Source organism: Triturus cristatus, chromosome 5_2 (assembly GCF_964204655.1).
Source record: "Triturus cristatus chromosome 5_2, aTriCri1.1, whole genome shotgun sequence".
Lineage (NCBI taxonomy): Eukaryota > Metazoa > Chordata > Amphibia > Caudata > Salamandridae > Triturus > Triturus cristatus.
This window is the reverse complement of record NC_140588.1, coordinates 1021825727-1021838803: the sequence shown is the minus strand read 5'-3', so window position 1 is coordinate 1021838803 and position 13077 is coordinate 1021825727. Positions and strand designations below refer to the sequence as shown.

General features: G+C 47.2%; 1 protein-coding gene across 1 annotated transcript in view; it reads right to left on the bottom strand.

Annotated features, from left to right (window-relative positions):
- LOC146829606 (G protein-coupled receptor 83-like) overlaps positions 1-13077 on the bottom strand; it is a 125917-nt gene that overhangs the window by 16273 nt on the left and 96567 nt on the right. The window contains exon 3 of the mRNA XM_085606703.1: positions 6432-6565. Within this exon, the coding sequence (XP_085462829.1) occupies positions 6432-6565 (134 nt within the window). The remainder of the gene's footprint in view (positions 1-6431; positions 6566-13077) is intronic.

The window sequence follows — 13077 nt, the reverse complement described above, 5'->3', positions numbered from 1 at the left end:
GCTTGAACATTTAATATTATAATGCCCACCCTAAGTAGGGCAGGGTTTGCATTGTTCATTCATTCATTCATGCCAGCGACATTTTGGTGGATGGGCTGCAATTTAAAGATTTCCAATGGCAGAACAAACTCAGGATCCACCATCAGATATCTGTGTTTCCACTACTTCTGCATTATGCGCGGTAACAACAAATTTGGTGGTACGGGAGAACGCAGATCTGCAGGTGTTCTGCCACCCTTCTAAACCAAAATATCTCTCTGAGGTACTTTCATGTGTGGAGAAGATGGTATACAGTTTCCTATTTCTAGGACGTTTAGACGGTATATTTAGATTTTTTTTTTCTTAATTTCTTCAGTATTTGAAAATGTTTTTCTTATAAATATTACTTTAGATTTTTAACTTATGTTTGCTTGCACAACAGCCTCTTTGGAGTCGAAAGTGATAATTAAGCATAAATGACAATTAACGAAAATAGGCCTTCTGGCACTTTGGAGACAATACCCACCAGGAGAGGACATAATTCTCTGTAAATGGGGACTTTCATGGCCTAAAGCTAATTGCAGGCCTCAAAAGCTGTAAATCCTTGTTATAGGTGTCACACAGAGACCACTAGTTGCATTTTGCCTACACCTTTCAAGTGAAGTATTGTCTTATTACTTACAGGTCATCTTCATTACTCCTGGTCCTGTTGTCCTCGTCCCAATTATGACATATGGAGATAACCATCTCCCAGACATAAAAAAAGAACAAAATGAATGCTGGTACCCTCTACACCAGCCCCTCCCACCAGGAGTGCTTAACAAGTACTTATCCAGCATTCGTTCTGAACTACCGAACCACCAACAGGAAGGCCAGCTGTTCTGGAGGGAGGGAGGGGTGTCATGAATGGGACGAGGACAACGGGACCCGGAGTAATAAAGATTACCAGTAAGTAATAAGGCATTACTCCCTGGGTCCCCAGTCCTTGTAACATTCATGACATGTGGAGCATACCAAAGCCAGAAACCCAAAGCTATACGAACTTCCAAATCACACCCAGGACACCACACAGACATCAGCAACCAAAGTGAAGCCAACAGAAGAACCAAGAGACGAGAAAGGTGAACAACAAAACAAACAAGGAAGTCCACATCACAGCCCCACAACCATAGCAATGGACAAATCATGCCACACAGCCCAGGAGGCAGCCATCCCACCCCGGGAACTCCCCTACATCCCTGCAAGAGGAGGAGCACCAGCTAGGGAACAAGCCAAATAAGCACCTGTCACAGCCATCAACCGAAGGACAGCGAGAAGGCCTACTCCCCAATAGGAAGAGGGCCCAATAGAAGCAAACAAGGCCACAGAAGCACGAAAGACCCAGTGCAAACAGAAACACCAGCAAAGCCTGGGTCACAAAACCAAAGTACTGGACGAACCAGAGCCCAATGCCTGTGCCAGTAACACCAGACCCTGAGACAAACGGAAAGTAGAAGCCACCACAGGCACAAAGGAGGCAACCAACTCCAAAATCCACAGAAAAAGGACAAGTAGGGCACCCTGGCCACCAGAGTCCCCCAACAACCTAAACCCCCGAGCGGAAGGAATTGCCTCCAGAAAACCACCACGAAGGAGAAAAAAGGAATGAAAACCACACTAAAGGCTCGAGAGTATGCAAACAGCAGAGACTCCAAGCCCAAAGGCAAAGCTACTGAAGGGAAACAGTGGCATCACCACAGGATGGGAAAGAGAGAAAAAGGCGCATCAACCACACCACCAGAACCACCACATCAGGCCAAGGACCCTACAGGGCATGAAAAGCCTGAAGGCCACACACTAGGCCCTCAAGGTTGCCACCAACCTGCGAACTTCAAACCTGCCCAGAGACACAGCAGCAGACCTGACAGAGATCACCCTAAAGGGGACAACTGAAGGAGCCCACTCCTATGGTGAAAGGCCCCACAAGATAGCCCTGAAAAGAGCAGAGGGGAAGTAGGAGATTCCACAAAAGCCACATGCTCCAAACAGGAAACCAAGAGCGGCACAGTCAACAATGGGAGAGTACCACCACCACCTGTGAGTACCATCGTCGACCAGCCCCAAAAAGTGGGAGGTCCCACCACCAGGGCCAAGGTAAACACCAAGAGGACTAGCCAAGGAATGGACAACACAGCCACACTCCTGACTCCTGCACAAGAACAGCGGACAAAAAAACATTGAACAGGCACACAAAGAGGAAAATACCAAATGCGAAAAAGACAAACCCAGCTAGGGAAGAGGCACTGACCAAGGGCCAACCTCCCACCAACCGGACAGGCTTGGCCACCAGTGACCGCAGAGGACCCCAGCGCCACTGAAAATACCCAGAGGAGGGCCAGGCCACCAAAAAGATCCCAACAAACACCAAACAATCCATCCAACACAAATGGCTCTGCACTCAGAGCAACAGGTAGGTTAGCGGTAAAGGCAAATTATCGTGCCGGGACACCTCTGCTGGAGGTAGCTGTTTGCGCTCTACAAATGGCGATATTACTATTATTATTATTATTATTATTACTTCTGGAGACATACACACTGTGCATTCCTCAAATTCGGGAACCGGACACCGGTGTATGATATTGGGATAATTACTATTTATTTACTCATCGTAGTATCGATCTTACAAAAGAGCCATACCTCAAAGAATCTTTATCATAAACCTATTAAGCCCTGAAGAAGTCCTTAGGAGGATGAAACGCGTCGGCAGTTTTATCCATTGTGTGCTCTGTTTTAAGAAATGTTCTATGAATTGAAAGAATAAAAGGAACCATTTTCTACAATCAAAAACGATCACTGTTCTTTTCATTTGGAAAGACACCAATTTTTTTCTTTTATATTTAATTATGGACAATAATTTGCCTTTACAGATAACCTACCTGTTGCTTCGAGTGCACAGCCATTTGTGTTTGATTTGTGTCAATGGTTTGTATACCACTTTCTTGGGACGTATGGGGGTCAAGTCCCAGGTTCACGGCACCTAGTTTTAATCATAACCATAGCCATGATGAAGTATAACGACTAGTGCAGGATTTTCTTACCCTGACCCTCCTTTTTTGTTCTCTGACCAAACAATCCATGGCAAAACACCCTGCACCAATCACCAGCACAGATACTGGACGACTGCCAACACACCAGAACCAGGAGAATGAGAACCGGAGTTGTGGAATGCAAAGCCAGAGGCTCTTACAAAGATCGCAGGTGAGACGGGGCCCCAAACAACTGGAAACACTGCCCAAGGAAACCACAGACACCCCACCTGGACAGTAAAATACGTGGGGACTGCCAGCGACCAGAACAAAGCTAAGCACAAAACCTCACCAGAGAAAAAGGCCAACAACAGGATTCAAACCAAGACTAGTCACCCCCAAAGGATGGACACCACTAGCCCCTAAAGTGCACTGAACTGGATCAGGATAGAAAAACCATAGAGGACCAAGGGTGGAAAGAGGCAGATCCCCAAGTCCATGAGACCAGGGGAACAGAAGGGCCAAACCTGAACTCCAGGGAATACCAGCCCACAAACAACACCCACCAAGGACAAAACCCCACCAGCAACCCCGGGAGACGAACCAAGGCATAAAAGCAGCCTCCGGAGAACGACAAACCCAGAGGCTAATATAGGTGAGCCACCAGAAAAACACCCAGAGCAACCAGCTACCACACACCCATGACTCACCAGGCAGGGCAAGGGAAAGGGGACACAGGGTTAACCAGCCCAACCTGTGCAGGAGGAACCCCCACAATCGTACAACAAGTCAACCAATCAACCAGGAGACTAAAGGTCTTCACAAAGGGAACACCTCATGCGAGTCCCAACACAACCCGCAGAAGGAGCTAACAACTAAGCCCCACGACCGCCCAGAGCAACTGGAGCTGCTGCCAGCCACAGTCCCCAGATCCCCAGGGAACACCCCCCCCCCTCCCCAGGAGTGCAGGCACCGTGCAACCAGGCAGCCAGAAGAAGGCGCCAAGAAGTGTAACCAAAGCAGTCAAGGGGTGAAGAACTGAGCCACACAGCAACCCCAAATAAAGCAGTGCCAGACTACAAGGGCAGGGACGCCAGAAAGCACATCAGTCAAGCAGGGAGGCCAAGAGCCCAACAGTGCCGATGCCAACAGAAACGCCCAAAAACCCAGCTGACTGAGCCTGACACCAGCCAGTAGAAACAGGAGAAAGAACCCTCTGCCGGCCACAAAAAAGTGCAGCCGAAGCACAGCCCAGAAGAACAAGCAACAGCACCCAAACACCCAGGCCAGTGACCCGAGGCCAGAAAAAGTGAAAGCAGAGGCCCACAGAAAGGTATGCAGCAGGCAACACCCAAACCAGCAGCAGTGCAACAACTGCCAGCCCTGGGAACGAAACGTAGCAGACAAAGACGGCCCCGGCGCAACCCACAGGGCAGGGAGAAGAAGCACCCCACAAAATGGCCAGCTCACATACCTCCAGAAAGACAGCAGAAACAGGAGCGAGGAGGTCCCCTACAGTCCTGGAAACAAATGACCCAGGGGCCACCAAACAACTACACCCCAGGAAAATGCCAACCTAAGCAAGGCAATGGCTCAGACTGTACTGAAACCCAAGATTGAACCAGGCACCTTCAGATCTTCAGTCTAACACTCTCCAAACTGAACTATTTCAGCCAGCCGGGTGCTACCCTCGAGGGCAAAGAGACACGCATACCGCAACCAGCCTCATCCAAAGCCACAAAGGCACCATACCTCAGAAGTGGCCAGGAAACCATGGCACAAGCTGCACATGACACAAAGAAATGGATGGGAAACCAGAACACTCATGTGGCAAACCCACAAAAGGCGAACCACAAGGGACCAATGCCCACAAAGGCTGGGACCGGACGTATCCCCAGGAGGCAAGGCCGAAGAACTCCAAACCTGGGAGAACCCAGACCCTGCAGACATGGGCAGAGAATGCACAGCCAACACGTTAGGTGCAGCGCAACCCAAAAAGAGCACAAATATGAACAGTGAGGTAACAGAAAAATGCATGCAGAAGCCACACCTGCCCAAGTGAGACCCAGGCTGCGGAACAAACTGCTGCTTAACCCAACAAGAGAACAGAGGGTCCGGGAGAGGAACAGCTCAGAAACGGATCCACTCAGTCACAGTAATTGCAGGGCAACTGTAACGAAGCTGGAAGCGCCTCTAACACAGCCTATACCCAAAACAAGAAGAGAATGCCACCATCAACGGCGTGTCCCTCCAGAAGACAGGACGACCTGGTCCCCCACTGGCTGACAACCCCGCTCAGCTGGAATGCTGGCCAGGGCAGGGAAAACATGATCCAACAGGTCAATACAGGCAAGCCAATCCAAAAGGCAGAAACACCAATCCCACTAAGGGGGGGCTCCCAAGAAAGGCCAGGAAGCCACTATGTGGGCCTTACCACCTGGGCTGGCAGACTCACCTACCACAAACTGGAAAGTGCCACAAAAGGCCCCCTCCAGCCAGTTCTGGTGTACACCACCTGCCAGCACACCCGGGTAGCAACCACGCGTCTTTACCAGCAGCCCAGCATCCACATGAGCATCCCCAGGCCCAACTCCACTATTAAAAAAAAGGACTCTGCAATGCATCCTCCACCCGGCCCAGCCACCAGGAAGACGTGTGCCTGTAACCCAGAACTGCGCTGCAGGCCCGGCGCACCAGTCGCAAAGGGCTGGCAATCACACTACTGACTCCAGGCAAGCCCAGCAGGCCTGGAGGCAAGCGAAAGCACTGTCGGGGAGAGCCCAGCAGTCAGACTGGCAATCCAAGGGAGAAAAACAGAAGACCACCACCCCAGCCCATCAGGAACAGCACCCAGCACACCTCGTCCCAATCTGTCGGCAGAGAGAAAAAAAACAACAGAACGTATGCTGGGTAAGTACTGGTAAAGTCTACTTGCTGGTGGGGGGCGGGTGGGGTAGTGGGTCCCAGCATTCCTTGTGCTCTTTTTTCTGTCTGGAAGATGGTTATCTCCACATTTCATGAAGGGGACGAGGACTGGGGACCTGGGTTTAATAGCTGTTTACGTCATATACCTAGTTCTTACAAAGCCAACATCTCACACTACTAATACCTCCTCTCAATTACGTCATAAAAAACAGCTAAAGCAGAGTATCGTGTTGGGACTTAACAAGTGCAATGAGTGTGTTGCTCAAGGAATCTTACATTCTAATGATAGATTGAAAGGAATGCTAGCTCAGGAGTGGGAAGGAGGTCTCTGAAGTGAGCAAAAGGACAAGCACAAGTACGCGAAAGAAGGATCACGAACAGAAGAAACGGACAGAAGGGATGCACAATGAGAGATAATGTCAAAAGCAGACCACCCAATGAATAAGGCAGAATGGCATTGGTGGATTCAAAACAGAATTGCAAGAGATTTAAATAATTTGCACTGATGTTCCCTCATCTTACCCAATGCAAAATTGCTCAAGTTTCTGATACACCGCATGCGGCATAGAGAAGCAGCTCGCCAACACCCAGATGATGATAATGCAAATAACGCCCTTGACGGTGGACATCCGAGGTTTCAGCGGGTGCATGATCACCTGAAAAGAAGGCAAACGTTGTTGAGACCTCAGGTTAGGATGACTTGCACTTTGTCTTACACTGCAGCTACTCTGCTGTTCAAGGCAAAATTTGCAATGGTAGAGTCAACTTTATATTTAATTGCACTAGATGATACATTTCCAGCATCCTAACGTGCTTTAGTAGCGGTAAGAGAATGTGAAAAATTCTCAACTATGTCCTACACCTGTGGATGCAGTTTTACAAATAATATGGCCACAACTTTCCCATCCTATACCACTATGGAACACATTAGGAGTTATGCAAAGTGTTGGTTATAGTAAGTGCAAAATCCCACCCAGGTTTCCACACCCAGCAATATGACATCCGGAATTGACTTTTCCAGTAATATTTCTCAACCTGCTAAAATCTGGTGGAATATACTATTGCTGAAAAGCCCCAGCAATGATGAAAATTATATGGCAAACAACCCTCTAATTCCTGGTGCTATGTGTTATTCCCTATTCTGGGTCAAAGCTTGCAGCAAAGTGATACTAACACAACCTGGAATCAGTAATGCCCTATCAGGTATTACCATCCTATTTTTACAAGATAATTTATAGTGGGGTCCTAAAAGGGCTACAACGCTGAATCACTATCAATTATAACTAAACGCATCTACAAAGCCCTTCTCTCAGCATCCTTATACTACATCTTCATTGCTTTCCCAATGCATCCGGCCTGTGTTTTCCTTACACCTACATCCTGTCAACCCATTTCTTTTGTATCCCTCTCCCATAACTTCCTCTACTCTCTTTTAATCATGCTGAAACAAATTTCAGAAGTACCGTACCACTCTCCATTTATAAGGATCCCCTGGTGAACTTTCTTCTAAATCAATTTCTCAGAGGTAATGTTTTTCACTAAGACATTTGTCCCTCAAACAAAAGTCCTAAAGTAAAGTCCTGGGTCAACACTTACATTCTCACAGTGCACAACTCCTGCTAACATCTCCACCAGGTTCATTGGAGATATTTTCTTCTCAGCCGCTTCTCCTGCTGGTATCTCCCTCGGCTTGTGAATGTAGGATCTATACTCTCAGCTGTCTCCAGACTATTATGTGAGAATCACTAGGGCGGGGCTTTGGCTCCATCCATACGATGGGAGCCAGGTGTACATGCTTTGATTGAGCAGAAGTTGTGTGCTTCCACAAAAAAGGGCTCGCCCTCCATGCAGTTGTGATCATGTTGTTTATTTATCCAGCTGCTTAAGCTTGAACTATCAGGGACACATATGACATTGAAATGCTACTAAAGTGTTGTAGATAATTAGATAGTTTGCGTTGTTCTTCTTTGGCAGCAGCACAGACAGGAAGAGGGAGGGATGTGGTTAGCAGCGAGAGCGGCTGACTCTGGAGCACGGGGCTCATGGCTCCATCCCTGGCGGCAACTCAGCTCAGCATCATGCGACTCTGGGCAATAGCTCACTAAATCTCTCAAACAGCGCCCCCATACTTTTAAGGGTGATCAGTTAGCACTTTAGAATTGTGGAATTATTCATTCTTATTATATATTATAACCTACAAGTATTTTTTGGTCTGGCTTGACAGTGCAACTGTCACCTGACAGTTTAACTTACACCATTATTATTCTACCGAAATGCATATATACTCCCATGCTATTTACATGTAATGCTTCACATTACCCTACAACATTCCTTTAAAGTCAGACCTATGGGCATTGTCAAGGCTTTTTCATGTTCAGATATCGCCAAGGGAAGTATGTGCAATTGCACATAATTTCTGGTCATTTTAACAAAAGTTTACAAACAATTAGATTTGAACACCCGTAGTCTAACCTTACCACATTTCGAATTGTGTCAGTACTGATATTCATTATTGTGAATGTAACAAACTTTCAGACTTTACGAAGCTGGCTAATTTGCCACAATTTCAATACATCAACTTTGGCTAAAATTATACAAACAACAAAACCCCTCAACCTGCTTTCTGGAGTATTTTCACCTGCTACTTATTTGTTAAAAAAAGTACAACTTTTTGAAGTTGATAAAGATTTTTTTTTAAGCCTATTTAGTTATTATACTCATGTTTTTGGTCCATAAACCATTACAAAATTAGCCTCAAATAACTAACGTTCGTTCCTGTCGCTGAATTGTTCAGCACGTTCACGGGTAGAGATGTTGACTTCTTCGGTGGCCAGTGTCCTCTTCCCGAGGTTATGCAAAGTTATTTAAAAATGCCTTCCTTTAACAGGTCTGAGTCATTTTTATCACTTTCAATAATGTCTGCATGGATACCACAGAATCCCTGTGATAATTAAACAATATGAGAACAACATCTGGCTTTTCCGGAAATAGCATTCTATTTCAGACTTTTTTCATGTGCTGATGTCATTAGTCAGTTTCCATATCCACCGCAGACATCAGACTTCATTCAACATTATGTGGTATGCATTTTTTGATTAATTTTGGTTGGATGGGCTTTATTTGTAAATGTTGAGATATTTTGGGGCATATGTACAAGGCCATAGCGCCTACGGAGAGTCACTTTTTTGACGCTCCGGTGGCGGTATGCTCTGCATCATATTTACAAACTTTTTGTGGCTTAACGGTGCTTTATAAATATGATACCCTTTCACGCAGATATCTGCGTGAAGCGTGCAATGGGTGTTGCTGTGGGCGTTCCACTGCAACACCCATTGCTTTTTGAAGCTGCCCCAGATTTACAAGGATCTGTAAATCTGTGGCATTGCCAAAAACTAACACCAAGCGAGAGCAGGTGTTAGAATGGCGCACAAGGAGAAATGCTTTTATTTGTCCTCGTATTTGCTTTTTCTGTGTGTGCTGCATTCTGCAGCACACATAGTAGGAGCAAAAAGCCAATAATGATTATTTATGTGCAGGAAGTGATCTTCCTGCACATAAACAATAATTAGATAATGATGATTAGCTACTTCTATGGGTGCTGCACAATGCAGCACACATAAAAGTAACAAACAGCCATTATGGGACAGCTTCCTGCACATAAACAATCATTCCCTGCAATGCAGGCACCCTTACACTATAGTGCAAGGGTGCATGTGTTGTCGCTACAGGTGGTGGCACTAGGCAGCTAAATTTAGCACCAGCGCTAGGAAAACAGGGGTGCGCCATATTGTAGTAAATACAGCACATCCCTGCATTTTGAAAATGTCGGAGCACTGCGCTTCAAAATTTGGTGCACCTCCGCCCTCCGACATTTTCTAGCAGATATGCCCCTTTGTGTTAGCTGATGCATATTATCATGGGGCACATGAAAGAAGTAGTCATCTATTTTCAAAATCATTTCTGCACAATGCAGCTGAATTGGTGAACGTAAAATTACAGTTGACAATACAGATATGTGCATGTTAAACAACAGTTCACACACAGCAAATTGTTGTGAATGGAACTGGCGTATCAACGGTGTGCAGTCAGTCATGGTTGCAAGACACTGACTGTTTATTGTCTCGTCAGGTACATCAGCAAGCATTTCTAAAGAGGAATGCAGCCCATGGAGGATAGCGTTCATTATACAAAGTGTGGCTGTTGGTATTGGGGTAGTGTAGAGCGGCTTCCTGGCCAGAGTATACCCGACAGTAAATTCCTTATTGTTTCACTGGTTGTGGAATTGTGAGCCCTGCCTTTTGAATGCACATTGGTTGCAATAACGAACGATCGTGAAACAGTAATTAAAGACAAATGTCTCTTGCGACCCTGCGTTCCTCCATCGCTGCCTGCTGAAGGGCAGCTGTATTTCAAAATATAGACTACAGCTTGATTCCAGTGGCACAGTGAGCCCAGGACATTGTTCTGCATTCTGTCCATCAATTGTTCTTTTTGCATTTACCACCCGAGTGGGATGGGCATGCCCAGACGTGGGTCCCGTGCTTTCCATGCCACTGGAGTCAAGCTATCCTGGCTGATGAGGGCTGAAAGCCCGAAACCGGTCCTAGGATGCTTGTTTCCAGTCCAGTAAGGACCTGGCTTGGCAGTTCGGGCTGGACTGTTCCCATGAGGCACAGGGTCAAGACTGATTTGCATATGGCTGAGTCCAAACTGGAATAGCATGGCGAGCAAAAAAATGATGGATTTAGGCCCAGATCTCTGTACTGGGGTGAATGTATGACATTGTTCTGCATTCTGTCCATCAATTGTTCTTTTTGTATTTGTCACCCCGAGTGGGACGGGTATGCTCAGACGTGAGTCCCATGCTCTTCATGCCACTGGAATCAAGCTATCCTAGCTGAAGAGGGGTGAATCCCCAAAACCGGTCCTAGGATGCTTGGTTCCAGTCCAGGGAGGACCTGGCTTGGCAGTTCGGGCTGGACTGTTCCCATGAGGCATAGGGTCAAGACTGATTTGCATATGGCTGGATCCAAACTAGAATGGCATGGTGAGCAAAAAAACGATGGATTTAGGCCCAGATCTCTGTACTGGGGTGAATGTATGACATTGTTCTGCATTCTGTCCATCAATTGTTCTTTTTGCATTTGTCACCCCGAGTGGGATGGGTATGCCCAGACGTGGATCCCTTGCTCTCCATGCCACTGGAGTCAAGCTATCCTGGCTGATGAGAGCTGAAAGCCCGGTCTGAGTTTCTTTCTGAAGTCCACCAGGGAGGATGCTGTTCGGAGCTGGAGGGGCAGGTCGTTCCAGATCTGAGCAGCGATGAAGGAGAAGGAGTGACCCCGCTGCAGCTGTGATGGATGCTAGGGGTGAGCGAGGGTGAGTAAGATGGAGTGTAGGTGTCTTGTGGGCAGGTGGAAGTTCTGTCGATGGTCGATGTTTGATGTATGATGGTCCTTGATCACATTGAGCTCTGTATGCATGCATGAGGATCGTGAAGTGGTATTTCTTCTGGATGAGGAGCCAATTGAGGTTTCTGAGGTAAGGGGTGGTGTAAGTCTGTTTGAGGAGGTCCAGGATGAGTCTTGCTCTGGTGTTCTGTATCGTCTGAAGTTTTTTGAGGAGCTGGATGGCGATTCGGGCATAGAGAGAGTTGCCATAGTTGAGGTAGCTGGTGACAAGGGTCTGCATGACGGTCTTTCTGGTGTTGACGGGGATCCATCTGAAGAGTCTGTGGAGCATGTAGAGAGTGTGGAAATAGGAGGAGGCGACTGTGTTGACTTGTTGTTTTATGGCAAGTTAGCTGTCGAGGATGATGATGAGGTAGCGTTCATGGTCTTTTGGCTTGGGTGTTGGTCTGAGTTCTGCCCGCCACCAGCTGTGGTCCCATACAAAGGTGTTTTTTCCAAAGATCAGCACTTCTGTTTTGTCAGAGTTGAGTTTGAGGCAGCTGTCTCTCATCCGTTATGCCACGTTGGACATGGCATTGCAGAAGTTGGTTTTGGCGTTGGAGGTGTCCTTGTTGAGTGACAGTATGAGTCCATGGCATCTGATGACGTCTGTGAGGGTGGTCAAGTAGATGGTGAACAGGGTGGGGCTGAGAGGTAATCCCTGGGGTACGCCACAAATGATGTTCTTGGGTGAGGAAGTGAAGGGAGGCAGTAGGATACTCCGGGTGCATCCTGAAAGCAATCCACTTGAGGGCATTGTTTTGTATTCTGACATTGTGGAGTCTGTCGATTAGTGTGTAGTGGGAGTTGGTGTCAAATGCAGCAGAGAAGTCGATAAGGATCAGGGCCATAGTTTCTCCATGATCGAGGAAAGTTCTGATGTCATTTGTGACGGCGCTCAGTGTGTTCTCAGTGCTGTGTTTGGCATGGAATCCTGATTGTGAGGCATTGAGTTGGTGGTGTTGTTCCAGGTATTCAGTGAGCTGTTGGTTGATGGTTTTCTCAAGTACTTATGCTGGGTAGTGGAGCAGGGAGATTAGTCAGTAATTTTTGAGGTCGCTGGGATTGGCAGAAGACTTCTTTAGGAGGAGTCTGACCTTCCATATGTCTGGGAAGGTTGCAGCGGAAATGGAGGTGTTAGGATGCAGGTGAGTTCTGTGCTGATTGGGTTGGCTCTGAGGTTTAAGAGTAGATGGGGCGGACGTCGTTGGGCGTCCAGGAGTGGTTGGACTACATGATGGCTGTGGTTGTCTGGTTGGTGAGCGGAGACCAGATGGTTATTGTTCGGCTGGTGTTCACTGGTTGGTTGAGGTTGTTGAGGCAGAGAGTGGGGGCGGTTGGGTGTCAAAGTTGTTGTAGATGGTGGCAATCTTGCTGTGGAAGTAATCTGAGATGCTGTCGCAGAGTTCTTGGGAGGGGTGGATGATGTTCTCTGTGTCTGTCAGGTTGGAGTATTCCTTGACAATTTTGAAGAGTTTTCTTGGCTGTGGTTTTGATAAGGCCTGGGTGGAGTTTGTGGAGTGTCACTCCGCAGAATTATGCGGAGTCACAGAAAAACTCTGTGGAATTCCGCGGAGTGATATATTGCTCAGCCACCCCTAGACACACAATGCTGCACAGGGGCGACTTGCCTGGACTCACCACAGTTGTGTTCTTGCTGTAACATTTCAAAGACCCTTCATCATGCTTACATTTTTAAAGTTGCCCTGGTGCTGCCT